Source organism: Haliotis asinina, chromosome 6, assembly GCF_037392515.1.
Source record: "Haliotis asinina isolate JCU_RB_2024 chromosome 6, JCU_Hal_asi_v2, whole genome shotgun sequence".
In the NCBI taxonomy this organism is placed as follows: domain Eukaryota; kingdom Metazoa; phylum Mollusca; class Gastropoda; order Lepetellida; family Haliotidae; genus Haliotis; species Haliotis asinina.
The window spans coordinates 47753480-47780483 of NC_090285.1; the positions used below are offsets into that span (position 1 = coordinate 47753480).

General features: G+C 37.5%; 2 protein-coding genes across 3 annotated transcripts in view; one reads left to right on the forward strand and one right to left on the reverse strand.

The window, feature by feature from the left end:
* Positions 1 to 1394, forward strand: part of LOC137287165 (beta-TrCP-like) — a 32882-nt gene extending 31488 nt beyond the window's left edge. For both annotated transcript variants that reach the window (XM_067819332.1, XM_067819331.1), the window contains one exon: positions 332 to 1394. In XM_067819332.1, the coding sequence (XP_067675433.1) occupies positions 332 to 455 (124 nt within the window). In that variant the 3' untranslated portion in view covers positions 456 to 1394. The remainder of the gene's footprint in view (positions 1 to 331) is intronic.
* Positions 1395 to 5526: 4132 nt separating this feature from the next.
* Positions 5527 to 25453, reverse strand: LOC137287063 (T-complex protein 11-like protein 1). The gene is made up of 10 exons (XM_067819179.1): positions 25339 to 25453; positions 22175 to 22377; positions 21729 to 21861; positions 21006 to 21126; positions 19372 to 19592; positions 18349 to 18485; positions 17376 to 17560; positions 16105 to 16280; positions 15274 to 15440; positions 5527 to 14607 (listed from the first exon to the last, which is right to left on the reverse strand). The coding sequence occupies exons 2-10, from the start codon at positions 22356 to 22358 to the stop codon at positions 14390 to 14392; spliced, it is 1542 nt and encodes a 513-aa protein (XP_067675280.1). The 5' UTR covers positions 22359 to 22377; positions 25339 to 25453; the 3' UTR covers positions 5527 to 14389.
* Between the last annotated feature and the right edge of the window lie 1551 nt (positions 25454 to 27004).

The window sequence follows — 27004 nt, forward strand, 5'->3', positions numbered from 1 at the left end:
GCCTACCGCACTGCACTCAAATGTCAGAGTGAGTGAGTGAGTTAAGTTTTACGCCGCTTGTAGCAATATTCCAGCAAAATCACGGCAGTGGACACCAGAAAATGGGCTTCACACATTGTACCCATGTGGGGACCAGGGTCTTCGGTGTGACGAGCGAAAACCTTATCCACTACGCTACCCCAAGGCCCCTCAAATGTCAGAGAACTTTGTGCTTAATGTGTGAAGATATTGTACCACTCAAACAAAGTTAAAGAATAACCCAGAAGTTTCTGCTTCTTTTAAACAGTTTATTTATCACATTATTGTAATTTGAATGACTTATGTTTTCCAGAGAAGAGAGTATTCAGACCTTTTCTGGCCACTCAGAGCAGGTGAACTGTATACGCTTTGATGAACTGAGAATTGCCAGTGCTTCCTATGACAACAAGATCCGAATCTGGGACTTCAACGTATGAATGTAGGACTTTCAGACTTCAATGTGTGGAGCTTGCAACTTCGTTCTAGAGATCTTGTGACTTCAATGCATGAAACAGTCATCAAGTGTTGACACTGACCTCCTAGCAGTGTGGCTACTTCCTGCCTGGGTTATCTGACATTGAAAGTAGGATGTGTGCTGACATCAATAGTCTGAGTGATTTAAAATCATGTGCGAAATAATTTCAGACAGACATCGCTGTTCATGCCTGAATCAATTCTCCAACCGATTCTCCAACAGATTCTTGAAGTACATCAGACATAGAGTTTGTCCTTTTCTGATTTACCAACATCTAGATATGCCACTCAAGGAAGTTGCTCAATGCCCAGATTACGATCTTTGGTATATCTTGGTCATATGAAATCAATCACTCCTCTGCCCCCAGTTCCTTTCAGGAAACTAATTACCTCCCTTACTTCGTCACATTGTACACAGTCCATTACTGTGTTTTTCACCTGTTTTACTTTGAATAAGTTTGAATGTTATCGTATTTGCGCTTGAGAACGGTTGATGCAGTGTTCCTGTAAGTATCAACAAGTCTGTACAATCAGTAGATTTTTCTTACATATTGTTTATGCAGTAGTTATCTCGATCAGCCATTAGATATTATTACTTAGGACGAAGAAAGAGGCAGAATTAGACCTGATCAGTACACGGAATTGTCACTTTTCACATCACAGTTGACAAATTTAAACGGATCTGAAATTTTCACATGCTATTATCCTCAAAAGCAATTAGTTGCCAAACATTTCTGATTGTATTAATCTCGCTGTAACGATCAGAAGGTTTGTGTCAGTTTTACAGGCAATTTTGTTATCTTGTTTGTATATGTCATTATGTAACGACCGCTGTTATGGAAGACTTTGGTTCCTTGAAAATGAAAAAAAAATAAAAAAATAAGATGGAATAAACAAAAAAATTGTTAGCTCAGTAATTACAGAAACCAGTGATCCAGTATGTTGTGGGTATGAGCTAAGGCAAGTGAAGGATATCTCAAACAGTATTTGTGTCATCCCGGTGTTAAGCTTGTAGTAGGTTTAAATTTGGTCAGTGCCTAACAAGTATTATGCAGTCATAGCCAGTGCAGACAGTCATGGAATGCCCAGATATTGTGACGAAAATGTGTGAATAATATATTTTCATGAGAGATTAAGGGTAACATCCATATTTGGTTGTTAACTTGGATTGTGCTATGCAGCTGTAAACGAAATGTGATGTGTCAGCAAATCTGAGTGTTTGTAAAGTTTTCCTAGTCTTAAAAATCAACATGAATTATGTAACAGAATAGTGTTTTTAGATCCTTAGTCTTATACAATTTGATCTAAAAGTTTAAGCTCTCTCCATGAAAATCTGGAGAAAATCTACCAGAAATTGATTTAACTGGGCTTTCCATTCAGATGATTAATTAGGTCAGGTGATCATTCTAGTAAAACAATGTAGTTTGGTCCGCTAATGTTTCTTACCAGCTTGTAGAGGCTGTAGAGTGCATGGTTTGACTGACTGGAAGTGTTCAACCAGAACGTATTTCTGCATCTCAAAGTATGAATGTGAACTGGTAGTTCTAAATGGAAACGAATAATGGCTGGATAATTGATGTCATTCCTGACATTCCTGTGTGGTTCATAAAGCATGCATATTTTTGTTCAAACAATTTAGTTGATGGGTGACATGAAATGAATACATAGAAATTATTTATGTATTAGGTCTGCTGTGCTCGTCAGTTAATGTTTGGAGGTATTAGAAACAACATTATTAGAACCTTCCATAAATATCTCAGGTATCTTTGCTGCTTTATTTATCAAATATTATAATGACTTTTATGAGTTTGTGATGTGTGTTGTGCATGCATACATGTATATTTATGTATGTGTGTGTGCACATGCATGTGTGTGTGTTTGTGTGCATGCATGTGTGTGTGCATGACGATTACCAAAAGGATGCCTTTATGAAGATGGAACATTGTTGATTGGGGCACAATGAAGCACCAACAATCTAATTTACACAGTGTTCATGTTTTGTTTTCCTAGGTGTGTGAATACAGTTATTGGCAGTATATCACTCGGTATTTACTATTTGTTGTAAATCCTGTGTCTCCATGGTGCCAACTAGTAATTTTTTGGCTAAAATGCCTCTGTTTGTGATCTGTATTGGATAATATTACAAGAGAAAGATTTTGTTTGTTCATTCTGTACAGATAAAACTTAAGAAATCAGCAGTCATGATGGTAATTAATATGAATAGTCATGAATAGTTTTTCAGAGAGTTATATGGCTTTACAATCAAGCTTCAATTTTTTTGGATTGGATTATTATGGATTATTAATATATGTACCTATATAGATATAACATATGTCATATTTGGGATTTCACTTTCTTGGTAAAGTACAAATTCTAGTACTTTTTTCGGTTGAGTCCCATCCGGGATTCGAACCCGCACCCTCAGAGTCAGGCACCTAATCGCCAGCACACAAAGTCAGCCGCCTAGCCCGCTCAGCCACCGCGACTTCCACAAATGAAAGTCGGACAACTGGTAGTCTAGACTGCGTACTTTGTGTACCCCTCTGATGAGTGTAAATTGGCACGGCTCCCACGGCCGAAAGCTATGATTACACGATGCCATTTAGAAAGTGGTCAAATGCAACATATGTCATATTTGGGATTTCACTTTCTTGGTAAAGTCGCGTTGGCTGAGCGGGCTAGGCGGCTGACTTTGTGTGCTGGCGATTAGGTGCCTGACTCTGAGGGTGCGGGTTCGAATCCCGGATGGGACTCAACCGAAAAAGTACTAGAATTTGTACTTTACCAAGAAAGTGAAATCCCAGATATGACATATGTTGCATTTGACCACTTTCTAAATGGCATCGTGTAATCATATATAGATATATATTTCCAATTCTGGAAGGTCAAGGATTAAGTCATAAAGTCAAGGGTAATGAATTATAGATATTAAGTACAGTCCAGAACAAAACCCGAAAAGGTCAAGGATTATGAAAAGTATGTGTGTGTTTGTGTGTGTGTGCATGTGTTTGTGTGTGTGTGTGCGTGCGTGTGTGTTAAACCTGAAATATATTGAAAAGGAGCCCCCAGACTTTCTTCATTTAACCTGTCGAAATCTAGACTTACCAGGTTTCTAGACTTGTGTGGGCTTTCTTAGATATATTTGCATCAGTGTCTGTATGACTAATGTGCACTCACAAATGAAGTATACCGGAGGGTTGAGAATTCTATACTTAACATGTTTGAAGAAAATATTGTTCAAATGAAAATGAAGTGTATTAAGTCTTAAACCGTCCCTATCACATTGATGTCTAATGTCACACAAGTGTTCTTCTAGTCATCAACCAATCAAAATGTCTTGTACCTGTGGGATCTTAAACCCACTATAATCATGTCATGAAATATGCCTGACTGCCTGACTCAGACTGATGTGATAACATTGAATTATATTAACCAATCAGGAATGATTTCATCTGTTTTGTGCGTCTCTGCAGCATGAGGTCATGCGACTCAGTGATTGTATTGAATAGAAACCTACCATGGCCCTGTGGTTCATTTAAACTGGGAATAATAATAATAATAGTCTTTCACAGATGCTGAGTGAATGTACATAAGCTGTAAGGGACAAACCATTTGGTACCCAGTGGTGTGTGTGGCACATGTTGTGTGCAGACTCAGACTCTCTGTGTTGTCACAACCCCTAGTGTGCAGTACACAACCCAGTGCACTTAAAAGAACCCACGAATCCGTTGGTATATGACCAGATGGTTGCCACATGAATACATGAATACACCTAGTTGCGGGTACAGCAACGTGCAGTTAACTTGGACAAAGCATTGTGACTATGTGTCCCAGTCCACCCAGCTATGAATTAGAGAGCCACAAAAAACTCGGTGCGCCTAGTGGCAGCAAGAGTTGTATACTCCCCAGTGAGTTGAGATTGATAATACGATGTGACGCTGAGACAGACATCACAATGATCAAGGGAAAACAAATACCAGCACCTTCAGCAAGCAATAGCTGCATGGATATGTGCGCTATATAACTATCCTATAAGATAAGAAGGTATGCGTAGTCTCAGCATGGGATTGGAAAAATGGATGCTGGACTTAAGATGAACCTTGTGAAAGAAAAATCAAAGTTTTACATGACTAATTCTTGCTTTAGAAAGAATTATTGTGAAAGCGGTCATTGACAATTATTCATTCACTCCCCAAGAACATTATGTTTTGTCTCTTTGGTACGTTTCCATAGAAGTGGATGGTGCAAGTAATACTATCAATCAAGTCAGATTTATGAATTTAGAAATTTTGAAAGCGGTAATCAGAACAATGATGATTGTCTGAAGCTGAGTGAACTTATCACCTTTGGAGTTTGTGTACAACAGGGAATAATAAATATATACTGAACAGCAAAAGAAACATAGCCATTTTTAGTCTAGTTTTTAAATTGAAGACATAACATGAACACTTACCTTTAAGAGATTTCATTTTTTTTTTCTGTTTCGTTTCTTTTGCTGTTCAGTATATTATCTATTTATTGTGTATGGCAGTGTTTTGTGTTTGATTTTTTAAAAACCAATGTGAAGCTTCACTGTGATATGTATATAAGCACCTAGAATACTATTTATCATTGTACAGCAATGTGTTTGTATAGCTTTGTAAATAATTGGATTTGAATAATAATACAGAATGTATTTTAAACACACTTCCCAGTCATTGTGTTATTAATCAGGTGGGTTGTTATGGATATACATAAGGAATTGTGGAAGTGACAAGATGCAGTTGCAAAAGACTTTATTTCTTATAAACTGAGATGCGATGGCATGTGTTAACCAAGTCAGAGATCCAGTTAGACCACATGATCCTGTTAGTTGCCTCTTACGACAAGCGTTGGTTATTGGAGGTCGATTCTAACCTGGATCTTCACGGGTCCTATGATTTGGAAGGTTTACAATGAACTGCAAGACAATTAGAAAAATTTCATCTATTCTTTTGCCTTTTCAGAAACCACATAAGAAGGAATTATTAACAGCAAAACACAAGTTCAGACAGGTAATCATGAAGTAGTTTATTTAATAATAAATGTTGGACAACTCACTCAAATGAAAATATGTACAAACAGGACAACTAATCACAGTCAAAGGGTGGCAAACAGTGCAACTGAAACTAGTTCAAACTGGCTCGGACCAAACATGCACACATACACCCCAGCAAAATTGTACATTTATACTAAAAATATGATATGTAAAAAATGCTAAATAATCTGATAAGCATTGTTTGGGGAACACTTCAGTATATATGATTCATGCAGAATGTTTCTTCATATATAAAGGCTAAACATTATGTATTCATATGTAGAATGTCATTCCCCTTAAAGACATTTATGCATAACATAAATATATAACATAACATAACATAAATGCATGACAAGCATACCCAGAGGCGCTTACCAAAAAGTAAACTAAAACCTTGCAAGTATATATATCTGTTATAAACAATCATAAAACAGGAAGTTCTTATTCTGTTGTTCCATATGAAGGTTTTTCTTTTCGAGTAAATCATAAATCTAAATAATAAAATAATTTAATATTATTGAACTTTATCACATTTGTCTTCACTGTGCGAAATAATAAGGCCCTTGTATATGTTTGTTCCTACTATTTTTCTTGATTAGAATGCTAAAAATGAGATGACAGATGAAAACATATGACTATTTAATTCAAAGTGATAATACACTCAAATAGATGTTATAACCAATATTTTTTTCAATTTAATTTTTGTTCGTAACAAAATTTTGAGCAGTTTCCGGATAGAACTAGGCCTATTTACCAGAGCCTCAATAATTCTTCTTCTCAGGTCAAATCAAGTAATCAGTATAAGAATATATTTGATTGGTATACAATTTAATTTACTATTATACAAGTATATTTTTATATATTTCTGATAACTACAAATAATTTAGACAGCACATAAATAAATAGAAAATAGTTTTAAATATGAGAATAAAAGTCACCCTGTCACATAATACTGCATTGATATATCAAATTCATTTGTACAGAGATACCAACTTCAAAGTGTTGCAAATAGTAGTGTCGAGGATCAAAATTAGTGTGACATAAAACTAGTAGTCAACTAAATACTTAGAATCATGATGGTTTCTGACAAAGACAATAATCAAGAGTGATGCTTTAATTGCACATACATGTACATCCAAGAGCAGATTTCCAAATTATCAGCATCATCTTTCTTCAGGCCATTTCTTTTGGGCAAAAATTTATTCAATCAACAGAAATATATGTTTCTATGTATCCAACTTTTGATAAGTTTCTTCAAATTTCATAGATTTTCTAGTGCAATTGCAGTGGTCAAGTGGATGCTCACTTACTGGTATTTCATCCTTCCATAATTACAACACTCTTCCCAAAAGAAAATTGAAAAATTGATTTTTAAAGGAATTGTATGATATTAATCTGGAGTTCAGAGAAACAAATTTCATTGTCATTGTTGTCATGACAGTCATTTGTGCTTTGGATATTGTTTGAGTCCAATAGTCAACAACTATCTGGTTGGATGACTCAGGTCAAACACTTTCCCTACAGATTTGTCTTTTTCATCCTCCACACAACAAACAGACTATATATGGTGAAGGTGCAAATTCTGAAGGATTGATTGAAAGTACTATGTAAAATACATAAACATGGCAAAATGAAATCAATAACTGCTATAAAAGTATCCTTGATGGAGATTCTACATTTGTCTTTTTCCAGCTATATAGTGTGCATGTGTTTATGAATCACTATTAAATAGTGATAGTACCAAGTCTTCTTGAGAAGGTGATCATATCCTTCCTCATAAAATGTATCTATCACAAACACCTGCAGAGGCAGGTCAACTATTCACCTGAGAAATAACATAACAGGAGCATAATATCAAAAAAGAAATGCTTCCTCTTTCATTGTTGTAAATGCTGTTAACAATTAGTCCTAAGGAAAGTTGACCCTGACATTAAAATAACACTTTATGACTTGTTTTAGCTTTTCGTTTTTAGATTTGCAAATACCTGGGGCATTGGCAGACAAGTTAATGCTATATGAACAAGGTTACCTCAGCTTGCATCTTCAATATGTATCACCACTGAACACACCACTCACAGCTCATTGTTTTTGTAAACACAAATGAATTATGCTACATAATACTTTGACTCAGTATTGACACTACAAACGATTCCTTTATAAAAGGAGATGATATCGAGCATAAAAAGTCAGAGTAACGACAAATATAGAATAAAGTAAAAACTCTAATGACCTTTAACATTGATTCTGAGTCATGTTCTTATATACATTCAGAAATAAAAATAATTATATGAGTCATAACAGAACCGTACACCACAAATATTTACAATACTTGAAATATAGATTAAAAAATCCTTTGCCATCAGTTCCAGTAACCATAGAAATATCTACACAACTTTCTGAGGAATGGCTCAGTCACTTAAAAATGTGAAAGAGTGAGTGGGTATGGTTTTATGCTGCTTTTAGCAATGTTCCGGCAAGATCACTGTGGGGGGACACCAGAAATGGACACTGCACCCATGTGGGTAACTGAACCCACGTCTTCAGCGTGACATGAACACTTCAACCACGAATCTACCTCACAGCCCCACATATGATGTAAAATAGTGCGTGAGCAGTATGGTTCTATGCTGCTTTTAGTAATGTACAAGCAATATCACAATGGGGACACCAGGGCCTCGATTTACAAAGCTCTCTTAGCTTTAAGATAGTTGTAAGTGCTATACGTTAACACTGACTTACGACAGTCTTAGCTCTATGAGAGCTTCAAAAATCTAGGCCCAGAAATGGACTTCACACACTGCACTCATGTGGGTTACTGAACCCAAATCTTCAGTGTGACATGAATACTTTAACCATGAGTCTACCTGACTGCCCCACTTATGATGTAAATGAATGGGTGGTATGGTTTTATGCTGTTTTTAGAAATGTTCCGGCAGTATCTAGGTGGAAGACACCAGAAATAGGTTTCACCCTTTGTACTTAAAGTTATGGATGTCAACTATAATAAGAGGGAAACAATGTCTTCATCAGGTAAGATGAAATGAAGTAATATACTCCGAAACGTCACATCGGTTGTATTACAAAGGTAGATATCCATAAATTACCCCTTTCCCTTTCTATGTAAAATCATTAGCAAACCCACATCTAATTATCTGCCATGTATAAAGCTATGGAAACAGGTCACAGTACAGTGTTTGTAAAAGGGCATGATCATGTGTAAAAATACTGTTTCATGATAAACATTGAAATCACCAGCACTGCAACATTGCAACACTGTAAATAGAGACATTACCTATGTCATCCATTCAACCCAGTCATAAGTGAGTCATCATCAGTGAAATTCCCATAGACTAGCAGGTTAATTAACTGTTACAAGAATAATTTTAATGTAATTTACTTGCGGTTGAATTGCTACAGTAACAGCTGGGAAATCATCTCTGCTGCAAGCACATAATTTCCATTCAATTTTCTGATGATTTTTAAGAAAACTGCAACTGTTTAAACAACAGATATTAGACATATAAATCAGAATTAACATGGCTATCTATGGGGTAGACTAAAAGTGCACTTCTATGTGGTGTTTAATAAGGTGTCATTCGATAACTACTCAACAGAAAGATGAAAGAAAATTATGTACATGTAGGGGTGGATGATTTCCAAGAAATAAAATGACTTAAATAACTAATAATAAATAATAATAATAAATAAAGTAAAATAAATGACTTCTGCTCAGTTTATGAAAATTATTCTTGCCACAGTTAATTAACATGAAAGTCCATGGAAATTTCACTAATGACTCTCTTATGTCCAGGAACTGTATTGCCATACCAGCTTTAACTGTGATAATCAAAGAATTCAACAATCAAAGGCCAGCTGTATTAGAAGCAGAACACTGAATTGATCCAGGTACCACAGATGCTGATAAATAATACACTCACCCTGTACATGTTCCTTTTGTAGAAATATACTTATGACTTTTGTTACACAATGATCTTCAATTCAATACAAATGAGAGAAAATGTAGAGAAATTCAGGATGTGTACATTCATCTTTGCTACACTCTGAACCTTGAATTTCTTCAGAAAAACAAATCACAGCAAATTATTTGTGTATATGTTAGAATAAAAGCATATATATATGTATTTAAGTGTTTAAGTTCCTTTAAGGTAAAGATATTGGAAGGAGACTGGGTATGATGTTTAAATAGAAAAAATACTTTAACACAAAATTTGTCTCTGAGAATATTGTTTGTGTTGCATTTAATTGCACTTTATAAATAGTATTTATTATGTGCTATTATGAAAGATGTATAATAACCATTACAAATATCACACAAACAAATGTAGGAATGCAATTTCGTTGGAAAAGACAAATCCTTGAATTGGTTGTTTCCGCATTTGAATATTTTGAAGCCCAATGAAACATATACATACTGCAGATGAATGATTGTTTAGTTTATCCTGAACAAACATTAGTAAATACATATGTATCAAAATGCACTGTGACCATGGCAACCTGTTTAATTCAATACAACTCTTTGATGAATTTACAAAGTAAAGGATTCATATAAAAATACAAAATGATAGATTCTTTTAATGACAGAAATGACAGATTTGCTAAGGCTGATAGAGAGTAAGAGCAGATGTCCACACATAAGGTAGCTGACCACATAGCCACATGGATGCCCCGGCCATCGGGAGCTGATGCCTTGAATTGTTTTTTCTTCAAGGGCATTGAAAATATAATCCTTCTTGAACCACAAATCTCACTTCATAAAGTACTTGGATGAAAATAATGATATATTTTTGTCCTAATAATAAAGACAAACAAACTAAACTGACGATGACGAGAATATATAGGTCAAGGTCAGAAAATTAAGGTCAAGGTCAGGAAATTAAGGTGAAAGTCAGAGATGATAACCTGAATAGAACCTTTTGAAGGACAATCTTTTTTTCTGTATCTATCAAATGCAAAGGATGAGAGGTCTGGTATACAGGTTATATATTAATGAAAAAGCTGATATATTTTGTTGCAGGTATACAATTAATGCGACAGCTCTCTCTATCGAACAACACTATTTACACAACATTAGCACCTTCTATGGGATACAACCATCATACAACATAACTATTGTTAAAACAACTCTCCTCAAGTGATACGGAACATTTTATCCTCCTTGAAACTCAGGCTTATCATATTGTCAGAAATTCATTCTTTTTCATTTTAGATCAATTGAATATGTCAGTCACAACCACTGTATTATGGTTAGTAATGGCCTGGAATCAAACTGTATTACACATGTGAAATTTGTCCATAATATCACACAATTCCACATGCAAGGAGAAAAATAATCACTATTTTGATAACAACCTTGACTTACAAACCTAGGTCAAAGAGTGAGTATGAATTTACTTCACTTTGAACAGAATTTCTGTTCAGATCTTTGCATATCATATCGTGATGGAACACCACCCAGTATGTGTGGAAAGCCTAAAGTGATGCAGGTCCTTATCCTTTAAACTTAAACAATTTCCATGATCGTGGCTTTGGTGTTAGTAAAAGTGGAAAAATATTTAGGTTGAATGCGCAGCATTTGAAATACCTGCTTGCTTGACCACCTTGGACGGGGTTTTTTCAACAAAGACTGTAAGATTCTCAAATTCATTTGCCCGATGGTCGGGTTAAAGTTTGGACATGTATATGAAGATATTCATCATATTTCAGGATAATAAATTAGAATCAATTAACTCATAAAAATAAATGATGAATTCCATTTGGATGATAAAATATGTTGCTTGTGAAACCAAAACTATTTGCAGGCAGGTAAGTTTTCGAGTGGGCTGGCATGTTTTACATATAACATTTTTAGGAGTTTTATGCCCAGAATATTCAATTTGAACCCACTATTGTAGGTTACCATCACCCTATGCAATGAAAACCTGTCAGTTAAATCTAACAAGGTACATGTAATTTGTTCTTGATCACAAAATCATCATAAAATAATATTGAAAGCTAGGAAAAAGACTGTTCCGACAAACACCAATGACTGTGTGGTGGAGTAATGCCCTCCTTCTGTTACAACATGCTCTGGGAACTACACATACATATTCTCAGTCCTTCAGGAAAATGTCATGCAAAACCATCCTGGAACAATACTGTGTTATCATGGATATAGATGGGGTAAACTTACACAACTTGTAACATCCTGTTCAGACCAACAACAGTCTCACAGGTACAAGTTCAATAGACATAGTGTGTTGGCACTCTGCATTAGTCAATGTCATGATGCTACTCAGAATCAGTAAAACACTCCAATGCCGGACTTACAGTTTGTTTCCTTAGAGGTGAGTTCTTAAGGTGCGACTTGAAGGGAGTGAGTGAGTGAGTTTTATGCCGCTTTTAGCAATATTCCAGCAACATTACAGTGGGGACACCAGAAGTGGGCTTCACATATTGTACAAATGTAGGGAATTGAACCTGGGACTTCAGTGGGACAAGCGAATGTTTTAACCGCTAGGCTATCCCACCAACCCATGACTTGTAGTAACATGTTGCACATGACTTGTAGTAATAATAAAGATAGTAACGACTTTGGTTTTGGTGTACCTTTTAAGTCACAACAACTCACATCTCATGAGATTCTTGTGCATGACAAAATGGATTCATCAGGAGATGCTAACATTAATGTCAACATGCATCAGTCACTTGAAAAGATGAAGAATGCCAAAATCTGTGGGAGTTCACAAGTGGACTGTTCAGTTTCTGTTCTGGTAAGAATTAATTTCTTTAGTTGTGTCTTTGACATGATGTCCAGACAAACAAAGGGATGTTACTCTGAGGTGGACATAAAGCTTTTGAGTTTGAAAGCTTGGACTTCTAGTGGGAATTAGGATAAGTCTTACAATTCAGCTGAACTAAGTTGTATGCAATTTGATATCTGCACAATTACTGTGTCCTCACATTGCAAATCGCACCATGAGAATGCACCTTAAAGCAAACAATAAACATTGTAAATCCAGAAACAAACATCACAACAGAAAGTCACTTATCTGACCACTAAGAACCAACAGTTTCACCACAAGAAACTTTCCAGCTTCATACTCATCCTGTAATATTCCATCAAGGTGAAAATCTCACCATGCCAATCATCTAGGTGAAAATCTCACCATGTCAATCATCAGAAACCCTATCACTATATTTATCCATTAAACACTGGGGTCTACTCATATATTCATATTTCTCACTGACTATGGAGACCTAAATATTCCTTAATGATAATGCTATACCTGACTACTGGGTGTGTGGAAAGGACAGGGCTGCATTTCACTAAGCGATTATAGCACTATAACTATCGCATCTCCCATACTTTAACACAGAGTTACAACAGCTGAACTGCCACGATTGCTTGGTGAAACAGGGCTTTGGGTCTTATTTCACAAAGCTCTCATAAACCTAAGATCTCGTAACTTTCCTTGCAGTAATGGCACCTCCTATACTGTAAAATAGACTTATGACAGTCGTAACACTATATTCGCTTTGTAAAATGGGTCTGATGGATTGTAACATGCTGCCCTCTCACATGTGAGATCATCATCATCTTATTACAAGACAGTGTTCCGTATTAACACATTTGGCAGTTCATCACACTTGCTTCTTGTATTGTCGTGACTAATAATGATAATAACAATAATATATATGACAACCAGACATGTTCTGGAATCGACTCCCTGGACCTGTGTGGAAAATCCCTTTTGAGATAATACAAAAAGGCTTCTTGTGATTTCGACTTTGATATGTACATAAGACAGAATCCCTGCATATGATATTACTGCAGATGGTGTATCAAATGTACACAGGGTAGATGCTCATGAAATTCAGATTTCAGCAATAACCAAAATGTCAAATATGCATGTGAAGATAAAAAATATGACACGCCATGATCTTACATGGGGGTCATGAACATGAATCTAATATTTTTAAGAGAAATTTACTTTCTCCACTCAGGACTTCCCTAACAAACTATCCTGGCAATTTGGAATCATCCTGACATAAGACATTTTGGTCAAATAATATTACACATTCAGTGAAACTGTCAATCTGGACAGTGCTGTTCTCAGTAACCCATCAATTAACCTAATTTCAAAATTCATCAATTGTCCCTTAAATATTCCTGAAATGTTGGTAAAAAAATGTTCTGAATTGTTTCTGGGCCAATACTGTCCAGACTGACAGGATTTTCACATCAGTCTGGGTTACACATTATTGAGAAATCACCTCTTCACAATTTGACACTCATGGGTACATAATCGCAGGCCTCATTTCTGAAAAAACAGGCAGGTCCCACAGAATGTTACATTAAAAGATAAATGTGTAATTCAAATGATAAATCATTTACAGTGGTAGTTTCTAGCAATAATTACAACTGTTGTATAGATAGGTTCACTTTGTGGAATGAAGACCAGGTAGCTGATAACCAAGTACATACATATATGTTTCTTTGAATCATGGTACCTCATCTGGCTTCCTACATATTTGGAGATCTTTATTCCAGCTGAAGAAAACATGTCTTTGAGTAACTGATGAACTTGTCTGGAACAAATAATTTGTATTATCGTAGATGTGGATGTTTGTGTGATGTGCTGTTCCTTTGAGGATCAGGCTGATACCTGAGGACTTACAATTGTTTCTTTGGATCATGGTAGATCATCTGGCTTGCTCCACATTCTGAGATCCTCATGCCAGCTGAAGGAAACAGGTCTTTGCATAACTGATGAACTTGTATGGAACAAATAATATATTCTCTCATAGACGTAGATGTTTAGTGATGTGTTGTTTGGTTGTTTATCTGGGAGAAAGGTCCTGCTGCTTGCGCATAAGAGAACCAATGATGTTGGCATAATGCATACCAAACACAGACCTGTTGTGGGAGACGAGACGTAGGAAGCGACCCAGCATCTGGCTGAGTTCTGTCTGGAAGGCAGAGTACCCAGCCGGAACCTTCAATGGCTCTGTGTGGCGGGAAGTGATTGAGCCTTTGATAAATGAACAGATCCTTTTGTCTGCAATGTAATCATATAACCCACTGTGAACATCATATAAACTGATAAACTTGATGAAGATAGGTATGATCTTGGATGACATGACAATTATCTCTACTGCAGCGGTGATTCAGTTTTAAGATTATGCTCCCGAATTTCAATATCCCGGATGAGTTTCAAATTATTCTGACAACCTAGTGGTTAACTGAAACTACAAGTGAAAATAATAGGTTGGGTTACTAGAAATATCTATGAAATATCGAGATCCAATTTGCGCAGAAAAGGGGATCCATTATCTTTGTACAAGGTCAATGACCTGAGCCTTGTTGTTCTGGAGCATCTGACTTCACTTTGTATCCATTGTCAAGCAGGAAGCTGGGAAATATAACCTAGAATATTATTTCACTCATAACTGACAATGGTATTTGCTTGCTTTTTCTTGTGTAACTACTGCCAGAAGTTAGCAATACTGATTTTGTTATTACATGTGTAAATGCTAGTAATCTTCTGCTCTTGTCTGATCAAAGATGCAGGTTCCTACTTATTGTATGACATTTCTCCCAGTACTCACTGTCATTTTTAACAATGACATACTAATCTAATAAGACAAAATATCTGGAAAAAATCTCTACACCCAAAATGCCAGTGTTCAGCAAACATTTGAGTGACATGTTTTGTCCGACTTACGCATGACAGTTGAGACAGCATGATCTTCAGCAGCAACATCTGAGATCTGCCCAATCAGAATCTTCTCCTTCTCCTCATCCAGCTGAGAGAAGCCGTGCTTCACAAGGCACTCGTTTACATCTTTCTTCACCTGGACAGCCACATTCATAATCACTTTCTTGAATTCTCTGAAAATGAGAAAACAATCCCTTTCTTGAAATCTTTGAAAAGTGGAAAACAATCACTTTCTTGAAATCTCTGTAACATGGAAACAATCACATTCTTGGCATTGCGGCAAATTGGAAAACAAGAACCTTCTTGATTCTCTTACTATGCATTACACTGACATGATAATGCGAAATCTTTGCACAATAGACACACATCAGGAGTGTCTGGGCATTGCTGAATGATGGGAATATTCCGACAGAAAAAAAAAGGAATCTACTCATTAAGTCCTGGTCTTGTGTGGCAATAAATTGAATTATCTAGCCTCGTGTAAGAATGTTGAGTTTTGATTGGTCCACGTGACTCTGATAAAATACCATGTACATCCATCACGATCCACGAGCGGGAGTATAAAAGTCGTGTACTCCCGCTACGAAAGTCATATCACCCCGCTACGCCTCGGTGATGACGCGGCTTGAGAAATACAACCTTACTCGGGACTGATAAAACCCTGTATTTCCCTCGACACGAGGTGATAACTTATAATATTTGTGCAAGAATTACGCCCAGATGTAGGTGTGATATTGGAAATTAGGTACATGTATCTGGATACAGACTTAAGACTGTGTCATGGCTGAGGTCAAATAATTTATTTCCAAGCCTGGTAAATGTTAAACTTTGACTTACTTCTCTGCTGCAATCACAGTGAGTATATTGGACTTGAGTGTAGTCTTGAGGTCCTGTATTCCTGCTATGGGAGCTCCTACAGTACTGTATGTCACCAGCAACACAGATGCCACCAGGGTCAGCTGGCGTGTCTTGTCCCGTAGCTCCAGGAACCGGCCCTGATCCATCAGTAGTGTCTGCACAAATGACAGAGAGGTCACTACAACACTGAGGTCACAACAACACCGAAGTTATTACAACACTTAGATCAATACATCACTGAGGTCAATAGGGCACTGAGGTTACTACATCACTCAGGTTACTACAACACTGAGGCCATTACACCACTGAGGTCATTACATCACTGAGGTCATTACACCACTGAGGTCATTACATCACTGAGGTCATTACAACACTGAGGTCATTACACCACTGAGGTCATTACATCACTGAGGTCATTACATCACTGAGGACATTACACCACTGAGGCCATTACACCACTGAGGTCATTACATCACTGAGGCCATTACACCACTGAGGCCATTACACCACTGAGGCCATTACACCACTGAGGTCATTACATCACTGAGGCCATTACAACACTGAGGCCATTACAACACTGAGGTCATTACACCACTGAGGTCATTACAACACTGAGGTCATTACACAACTGAGGCCATTACAACACTGAGGTCAATACAACACTGAGGTCATTACAACACTGAGGCCATTACACCACTGAGGTCATTACATCACTGAGGTCATTACACCACTGAGGTCATTACAACACTGAGGTCATTACAATAAAGAATCACTACAACACTGTGGTGACCACTGAGGGCACTACATCAGTGAGGTCACAACAACACTAAGATCATTACATCACTGAGGTCAATACGGCACTGAGGTCCCTACATCACTCAGGTTACTACAACACTGGGGTCACTACATCACTAAGGTTACTACAATACTGAGGTCATTACAATACTGGGGTGACTATATCTCTCGGGTCACTACAACACTGAGGGCATAACAACTCTGAGTTCATTACACTACTGAGGTCATTACATCACTGAGGTCATTAGAACACTGAGGTCATTACAACACGGAATCACTACAACACTGTAGCCACTACAATACTGCCAGACTGAGACCGCTACAACAGGAAGAAACTGAAAACACCTTGGACACTACATCAGTTTCCTATAACACCAAAGTACACCACAAAAACACCACATCTTACTTCTCTAAAAACAATAATACTGAAACAATACAACAGTGCTCATCCATACCTCCGGGAAAACCTGATTATCATCCCACTGTAGAAGTTCCATGTATGCCTCATTCATGATAGATGCTGGTGTGACCTTTGACCCTACAGTAGCTCCCTCTCCAGAAGATTCTTCCTCAGCCAGAAGTTGTTCAAAGCTTCGTTTCAGCCACACCTTAGTGAACTGTAGGCCATCCGTTCCATGTTCTGACAACACAAATGCATTTTCCCATCAGAGAGTATGTCACGCTCATCACAATAATGCAAAAATTACTGTATTGATATGGACTATTTGTTGTCAAGGCAACCAACGTCTGGGCTGGTAGGGCTTAGCCTTGATGAAAGCATTGTAAGTTTCATTTTAAAGATTCAGTTAGCAATATTTGAATTGTATCATGGTAACCTGTAGATATTTAAGATTTATTCAGAAAAACAGGTGCTTGGTACTAGAACAAAGATGCTGTTGCATTTGATGAGACACATGCAACCAAGTCACAGAGTGAGCAAACAATCCATTTCAAACAAGCACAAATTACTGCTGATTCCTTACTTGACCAGGGGGATGGGGTGGCCCAGTGATTTAAGTGTTCGCTCATCACGCCTAGGACCCAGTTTGATTACCCAGATTGGTGTGAAGCCCATTTCTGGTCTTTCCCCACCATGATCTTGCTGAAATATTGCTAAAACCAGTGTAAAACTAAACTCACTCACTCCTCACTTGACCTAAGCATAGGATTACAAACTTTTGATTGGGAAAGAGAGCAAAATATTTATTTTAATCATTTATAACCCTGATACACAGACTGCCTTGAGAACACACAGATTGTCAACCATCTCCATATCACCAAACCGGGTGAGCATTTGCATAAGCTGCTGAACAACGATCAGCCCTCACACAACCTCTTCCCAACCATCCCCTACACAGCCTACATGCCGCGTCTTATGAACTAATTCCCACACTCCCAAGCATCCTAACACAAGTCCACACAGCATACCATCCTGTGTCTTGAGGAACTCCTGGAACTTGTTGCGCTCGTACTCCACACTCTGCTGTTGAAGGTAGGGCCTCATCTGCTGGATTGTAAAGTTGGCCATGTCCATCTTCATCAGGTCTAAAACCTCAAATATCTCCCTGGAAACCACAGGATCAACCATGTGTGACTACTTTGAATTTTTTTTATTAAACAGGAGGTAAATTCCTTTGTGTCTGCTAAAACTATCAGTACACTCAATACAGTAGTGGGATAATGATCCCAGTGCTGAAGATGAAGATTACGGTGGGGCTGGGATGTGTAACTGGGATATCCAAGATGGGTAGGTAAAGAGTTGGACCTGGGTAGCTAGACCCATTATGATCACGTGACTAATAGACTAAACAATGCAATATATTATTCTTTCATTATGAAAAGGTTGTACATGCATTACATTTGAAGATTTAGACATAATTTACAGTCACTTCTTTTGAAGATAATACATGGTTATGATAATTGCCCACTTCTTGAAATTGCTAGTGCAAACAACAAAACAAAAGCGATCGGACCCATTATTAACAGTACTTGTGTGGCGTACATGAAGTGAGAGGAAACAGCTGATCGGATTGGCACGTCATTTTGAAAATGGCGACTGGACAGGATTATAACTTTTTTTCATTATCATTGTGTGTAAATGGGTACGTACGGAACTTAATAATGACTAAGGGCAAAATAATTTGAAATAATGAAAACTGTATACTTACAATAATTTTAGGAACAAACATTTTAGGTAACAATTTAAGAACTCATATCTGGCCTCTTTCACTTTATGTTAATTAAATGTGCGTAAAATATAGACATGATAATATACTGAGGGAAACATGTAAGGGATAACATGAAGTGACAAGTGTTCTCTTATTTTTTTCCAGTTTCCTTTACAAGCTTTGTACTGCATAGCTTGAGAAAAAACCTGAGAAAATAAGTGAAATTTGAGCTTTCATGTGATCCCGAATTTTTTTCCTCAGTACATATATGTATATGTCTTACTTGAAGAGTGGCACAATCTCCCTCTGCTCCTTGAGCTTGGCGATCTGGTCATCCCTGAGTGGGGCACACAGCCGCCCCATGATGCCGATTACATACTCGGCATAGTAGTGGATGTCAAATGCTTCATTCTCCATCTTTTGTTCTATGAGCTCAAGGTCAAGGACTTCATTTAATTGGGCTCGTAATCGGACATGCTGAGGCAGCAGCAGTGACAACAAGACCTGTAATCATATACCAGTACATGTGAAAATATAACCTATTAAGCCAGAATGCACACAGGGAATGAATAACATGTTAAATCTATAATTGTAAACCAAAAGTCACCGTGTTCTGTAATCTGATTGGTCGATTAGATTCCCGGAAACTGCAAGACTATTCACTGCGTATTGACATGTAAACAATTGTTTTGTTGCGTCATCAACAGTGGTGACGTCATTCAAATCATATTGTGACGTAAAGTCAGAATCACGTCACAAATGAGCAACTCCAGACGTTACCATGGGAACCAGCTGAAACGGCCTGCTGATGACACTTCACTGCTGTACGCTTACTCGATGTAAACGAGTGCAGACAGTAAAACCCTTTGGTTTACTTTTGTGTTTACAATGTCGATAAACATCATGTGTTGGCCAATTTCCGGGTGTTATTGAGTATTTGAAGCACGGGAATGTTTCATTTGAAACCTCCGGCTGACGCCGTTTTGAATATTATACATGATTAAGATATTGAAAAAGTCAAATTTTCAGCCTTGAGCTGGAGAATATTTTGCCATTTCTTTCGAATCTGATGTTGCAAATTATGATCTCAGTCTGGGTAGAGTAGGATAAATTGGGGTAGGGTACCCGGGTAGAAAATTTGCACCTGTCTTAACCCTAAGGGAAAAGATAACCTTTCAAATCTGTTGACATAATACATATCTAGTTTTTTAGATAACATGTTTACACATCCAAAATACATTCAGTGCAAAGACAACCTGCTAAATCTCTTAATGAGTGAGTAAGTGAGTGAGTATGTAACTATTGACCTACATTCCAGCGAAGTCAGGGACACCTGAAATGGGTGGCACAACAATGTACCCATGTGGGGAATGGAACCAGGGTCTTTCATGTGATGAGCAAGCACATTAACCACTAGGCTACCCTACCACACGCTTAAATCTCTTAATAATATGCCACAATACAAGATAAATACTGAAAAGACACCCAGTTACATCTCTTAACAGTCACAGACAACCCTTTAAATCCTTTATCATCTTTACAACCAGCTGGAAAGACAAATAGTGAAAAGACAACCTCTTAAATCTCTTGACACATGACAGTGTAGATATCACCTGTTAAACCAGTCATTTAAGACAGGCCACATCCTATGTCTGCAAGGATAACAAGATATCGCTTGTGATGACTTGCTTGATAATAGTGTTAGAACCTACACCAAAACATCATTCTCATGGCAATAAAGAAGTTGAGCATGTGTAATGTTATCCTTCCTTAATGCTTCAAATTCTACATAAATGTCTTTCAAAGAAGATCCTATGTTGAAGAGTAAGTCTGGCAGGTACATATTTATACCCAACAGGAAGCTTCTGTGTTTTACTATACTTGATCTGCATAACACCTAGGACCAATTTCACTTACCTCCTTGACTTCTTCAATGAGAACCAGTGACCTTTTGAATTCTGGTGGATCCTGGCTGATTTCCTCACGCAACAAGTCCCAGAATGCCTTGTGTACCACTTCCTGTACTTGAGAGTGAACACTGAAAAAGAGTCAGAAAATGGATCAACCTTTTGGTAAAAGAAACAACTAAGCATGTTTAAAGTGACCATCTGCATTGGCTCTATACTATTGCTTGGGGAGATCAAAGCAGTATTTAACTTGATTTTATAAATCTTAGAACCGACATCCATGATATGTTAATTTACAGAATTATGAACATAAAAATATGGTGAGTGCAGTGTAACATAAAAACCCTGACCACACTATGCTCCAAAAAGACAAAACGTAGTTTTGGAGAGGACCTTACCATGTGGGCCAGGATACTCAAACTGCTTGGACATGAAGTGTACATATGTTCATAACTGAACACCCAGGTACCCTTGCAGTGCATGAAATAGGCCCACCTGACCGCTTGAGATGGGCTAGATTTCTGATGGACGGTCTAAACAGCTAGCAAGCCTGAAAGTTTGGTGCAAACTTTTTATGTTTCATATATCTGAGTGAATTCTTGGTGTCTGGTCTGGTTAAATCCATTTTGAGCTGGTAACATTTGATGTTACCAGCCCTGATGTCAGGCTGGGTTTGGGACTTATTTCATATACTGTAACCTCAAAGATAGGCTAAGTTACCCAGTCATCATACCTATTTTTCTGTGGTTTGCGAGTCTCCAGTTTGAAGTCCCCATCAACCACAATCTCATGGGCAAGAGTCATGTTCCGCACACCGTTGGCTGCCTCCATCAGCTGCTCAAACGTCACAAACTTTGGGGGAGAAGCTACAAGAAATCAACATAACGTGACTGATATTTCCTTATAAGGGACTGTTCATAATCTATGGTCTATGTGAACCCTAATGCCTAATGAACAAAAGTAAAATATATCTGAATTACACATATGTTCACTTTTTACCAAGATGTTCAATTTTATAAACAGAGTGATGGAGTATGGTTTTATGATGCTGTTATCCATATTCTAGCAGTACCATAGCAATATTCCAGCAGTGCCACAGCTGGGGACATGAGAAATGGGCTTCACTGACTGTAGCTAAGTTTGGTTTGATTAGCAAATGCTTTAAAAACTATGCCTCACCTGCTGCCATGAAACCAGGAACACCAGTTGGGTGGGGACTTGGAGTCTGTGTTCGTCGTTTTTTGCTCTCTGTCTCTGTCTCGCTGTTGGAACTGTTCAGGCCATTTTCATCCACATCAGAATTCACCTCAGCGTCGATTGAGTTGTTCAATGTTTCAGGGCTGTTTTCTCCTTTTTCTGCCATGTCAGATGATTTCAGGATTCTGAAATTCAAAATTTTCAGTTAGCATACATAAACAGTAGAGGATGTAACGTGTAAGTGAGACGGTCCCCCATCATGAGTACATGTGACTACTTGAGTTGGGGTTAGCCATTCACTTGACTGCCTGATCACAGACAAGGAAAAGCTACATGTCACACAAAACCTGTTTATTCACGAATGTCAAGTAACCACTACCTTTAGGGATTATATGGGATGCTTTAATCACCCATTTGAGTTGGCTCCATGGTGACTGAATTAATTAGGCTGTTAGGACTGTTCAGCACACAATGACTATGTTTCTGACTGTTAAATGATAGTTAATACTATAATAAAATAATACATATATCTTCAGGTCCAAGCATGTCAGCAGTCCTTCTGACAGTTTTGGTCAGTATGCGATGATTAACAAGAAGGGAAGGATTTCTGAAACATTTCCACATGTTGAAGAAGTTATGAAAGCTATTTTTTAAAATCAAAACTTTTTGAAAAAAGCTACAACTACAGTCTGTTTTTCAATTTTTCTTAGTTCCACCATTTTTTTCCTTTGACTGAGCAAGTAATCATGTTTGTGAAATCGGTCATTAGATGGAATGAGGATCTTGTGAGACAGAGTCAAGTATTTTCCCATTCATGGTAGAAAAAGGTTTCCAACATTAACAAGGAAAAATCTGCAACATCACTTAACATATTAAGTCAGTCACAGAACATATTATTTCTTTAAATTATATTATATCCATTCTACCATTCGATGTGAGTGAGTTTTGCACCACGCTTTGCAATATTCCAGATATATGGTGGCGGTCTGTAAATAATCCAGTCTGGACCAGACAATCCAGTGATCAAAAGCATGTGCAATTAGGAACTGATGACGTGTCAATCATGTCAGCTAGCCTGACCACTTGATCCCATTGTTGTCTTTTATGACAAGCATGGGTTACTGAAGATCAATTCTAACCTATATCTTCACGGGTCAACAGTTTCATGTGACAGGTTAGTATTTATACACCATGTTTATTACACAAGTTCACCATGCTGTGTGAGCTTGGTAATTATTTGAAAGCTCTGGATGTTTTCTGGTCACAAGAAAATCCTTAATGTTGACTACTAAGCAACTCTGGAACATTTTGCTGATTTGTCATTTGATCCTGTTCTCATGCTAATAATTATATTTACCTTGATCATGTTGATATTTAACTAAGAATGTTGTAATGCACAGGTAACCTTTACTCAGCTCAAACACACAGAATGGTAAATATTGTAAATATTAACTCACTGAATATGCTCAACATTCAACTTTTTAGAATACAAATCAGTTAAAATCAAAATTCAGTTTTAACTATAACCTTCTAACAACTTACACGGAGGATCTGCAAGCCTTGCCAAACACTCCCTGTACAACATCTATACATAAGTACGCAGTTGACAATTCCATAAAAACACAGAGCACGTTGAGTTGGGTGACCTCTCCTGGGTATTTGCCAAAAAACAGGACAAGTCAAACAGCGATGTTTGTTAAATCTTCCACTAATTGTTTGGGCTCTGTAATTTCTTTTTTAAATCCGCCCTTCTGCACCCTGTACTGTTTGTCATAGCCAGAACACCATCAAAGTAATTAGATAGAATTGTTGGTACATGATGAGCAAGATCCAGCCTTGCTGGCAGACAATCAGATAATGGCCATTGTGTAAATAATCCTATAGATAGTTCCTACCTCATTTAGTGACACATTTCCCAGTCTCAAAGTTTATACATTAACCTGCATTCATCCTGACATAGAAGACAGAATGTATCTAAAAATAGTTTTCATAATGTAATATATTTTTAACATTTTTAATAAATTTGTCCAACTTAAATCCTTAAATCTAGAGAACCCAAAAGCTTAAACATTAAAATTAGAGTTGTGTCAATGACACTTTGACGAATAATCTTTTTAATTGAAATAACTGTTTCATTTACACGGATACTTATTTCATTCAACATCAGCTACTTTGTACATTCTCTCTTATTCATGGATTGAATGAATATCCTTGCAAAACAAAAACTGACCTTAGGCTTTAAGTTTTTATCCAAAGTTTGGTTATGACTTGAATCTCAATCAATTTGTCCTAAGTTCATTTTTTAACAAGGTTATGTTGAATGATTTTGGTGTGGATGTGTCTATCAAAGCAAACCATGTTAAATACATGCCTGTACTCTCATTTCCCACACAAGAGGGATCTAATAAGAATTTATAGCAATTATCAGCAGAATATCATTCCAGAATTATTTATGAAACATTATCAATAATAATTTCATCAATAGCCATATGCCCTAAGCCAAGGTGTACATTACATCATAAATATTCAATGAAATTGCAGTATTTTAAAACAACACAACATGTGAACGTTGTTCCACAGCTGATGGTGTTTATAATAGACACTGATTGTTTGATGAAGTGAAGGTCAACACAACAACTGATCAACGGTGAATCAACAACTCTAATTCAGCAGGTTTACATGATAACTTGACAACACTTCCATGTTGGCATACATGTAGGATACATAATGACTCAAGAGCTACTGATATTAACGAATTTTGGCCGAGAGAATGCTTAAACAATTTACACCGTTCTTCAATGCACTATTCACATCTAACTAAAATGTACAGGCGATCTATAAATATACCTCGGCGTTGAGCACACCCCATCCTCGATCCCTTCTCCGCTTGAATACTGTATAACGAATCTGTTGTTTTTTAACTCACCCTCATCAATGTCATCTCTATGAAAAGCGTCCCGTAAATACATAGTCACAACTTTGAACCTTGAAATGTTATTCTACTCAAACCCAGCACGAAATTCACGAGGGCCTGGCCTACAATCAGCTGATAACAAAATTCGTCTGCATCATTTTGCATCCGTGACCCAAAAATCAAGGAGGAAGTTTCTCCAGTATAAGGGCATTCATGACTTAGCACCACCTACCACTCAGAAGCACGTCTTTCTGACTGTCGGGGCGTATGTGTAAGACCAAGAAGTGACGAATATTAGAGTAATCCTTTCGAATATTGTAGAAATATCTGGAACCACTGGACAATGAGCGCTGGGGTACGCGAAACTTGTTTACGGACGTGACGTCACGATAGGCACTATGGGATGACGCTAGTCGCTATAAATAGGTATTCACTGTTTACAAACAAAGAACACGTGGGGCTTATGGTCAAGCTATGCGTTTAGTGAGTGAGTTTAGTTTTACGTCGCACTTAGCAATATTCCAGCTATATGGCGACGGTCTGTAAATAAGCGAGTCTGGACCAGACAATCCAGTGATGAACAACATGAGCATCGATCTGTGCAATTGGGAACCGATGACATGTGTCAACCAAGTCAGCTAGTCTGACCACCCGATCCCGTTAGTCGCCTCTTACGACAAGCATAGTCACCTTTTATGGCAAGCACGGGTTGCTGAATGCCTATTCTATCCCGGGACCTACACGGGTTGCTATGCTTTTAGCTTGAAGTAACATTTTCCTCACAGGGGCTTGTAACGCTAAAAGCTGCCTTCAAGGTATATACTGTCACTGACAGGGTCTTAGTACGATATCCGTTCATGTAGTACAAAGACTCCGTCAGTGACTGTATATATACCTTGATGTGAGTTTTTAGCTCTACAGGCCCCTGTGTGTTTGCTTTAACTATTTTTAGTATGTATTTATATTTTTTACGATAAATGTTTTATTTCCAGCGTACAGGTATTGGTGATCGACTGCATTAAAAAACATGTGAAGCACGCACAAGACTGTACGCTTATTAAGGACATATTTACAGTTGACTTTCTTTTTCCGGGACTTTCAGAGTCTATCAGTGGCATTTAGAAGAGGTAACAACAACGGCTTTTAACAAAGGATAAGAAAACAAATGGAAGCCATGCCTATTAGTGATAATTGCATTGTCCGTATTGTTCTGGCATTGTGTAATCACCCAACTGCCTTGCAATTATCACTATTAGCAGGTATACTCTACAACCCTGATACCTCTATATAGGCTCCCTGCTATTAGGCCTGGAGAGAGGTGATTGTGGGAGAGACAGTGAGAGGTGAAGAGTGAGAGAGAGGGGTGTAAATTTGTTATTCGTTCACTGAGCTCAGTAATGAAGTTATCCACATCACTCATGCCAGACATACTGATGCCTCAAAATCTCCTTTGGCTACCTGTGAACTCTGCATCCTGCTCCATGTATCCATGCACTACCACGGACATTCCTATTTAACATTCACAACCACAGAATTGATCCGCCAAAGTAATTAACAAAACGCAATCAAAACAACTCACTAGTCCGTAATTAACATTCACAACCACCTTCCTCGCCGTGTCCGACGTCTCCAACATCACACGTGGGCTCATCGTTTGAATGAACAGCAGCAACCATTCTCGCACCAGATGACGTCCTAGAGGAGTGAGTAACATTAATTTCTTGCCTTGAGTCATCGAGTGAGATAAAGATAAAGATATTTACATCATTATTATTATGTCATTTCTTATTATTTCATATTTAATTATTTCAGATCTATCGCTGACCCGGATCCCAAACCACTGCCTCATGATCATCAACCTCAATCTGAATGGACAAATATATCAAATTATCTCTCTT

What these genes read in the sequence shown, in the direction of transcription:
- LOC137287063 (XM_067819179.1), bottom strand. Translation starts at nt 22,358, where the DNA reads ATGGCAGAAAAAGGAGAAAACAGCCCTGAAACATTGAACAACTCAATC. An exon ending in GAGATTGTGCCACTCTTCAA is followed by an intron (nt 18,486 to 19,371) that starts GTAAGACATATA and finishes TGTGGTTTCCAG; the next exon opens with GGAGATATTTGAGGTTTTAG. An exon ending in ATAATCAGGTTTTCCCGGAG is followed by an intron (nt 16,281 to 17,375) that starts GTATGGATGAGC and finishes TCATTTGTGCAG; the next exon opens with ACACTACTGATGGATCAGGG.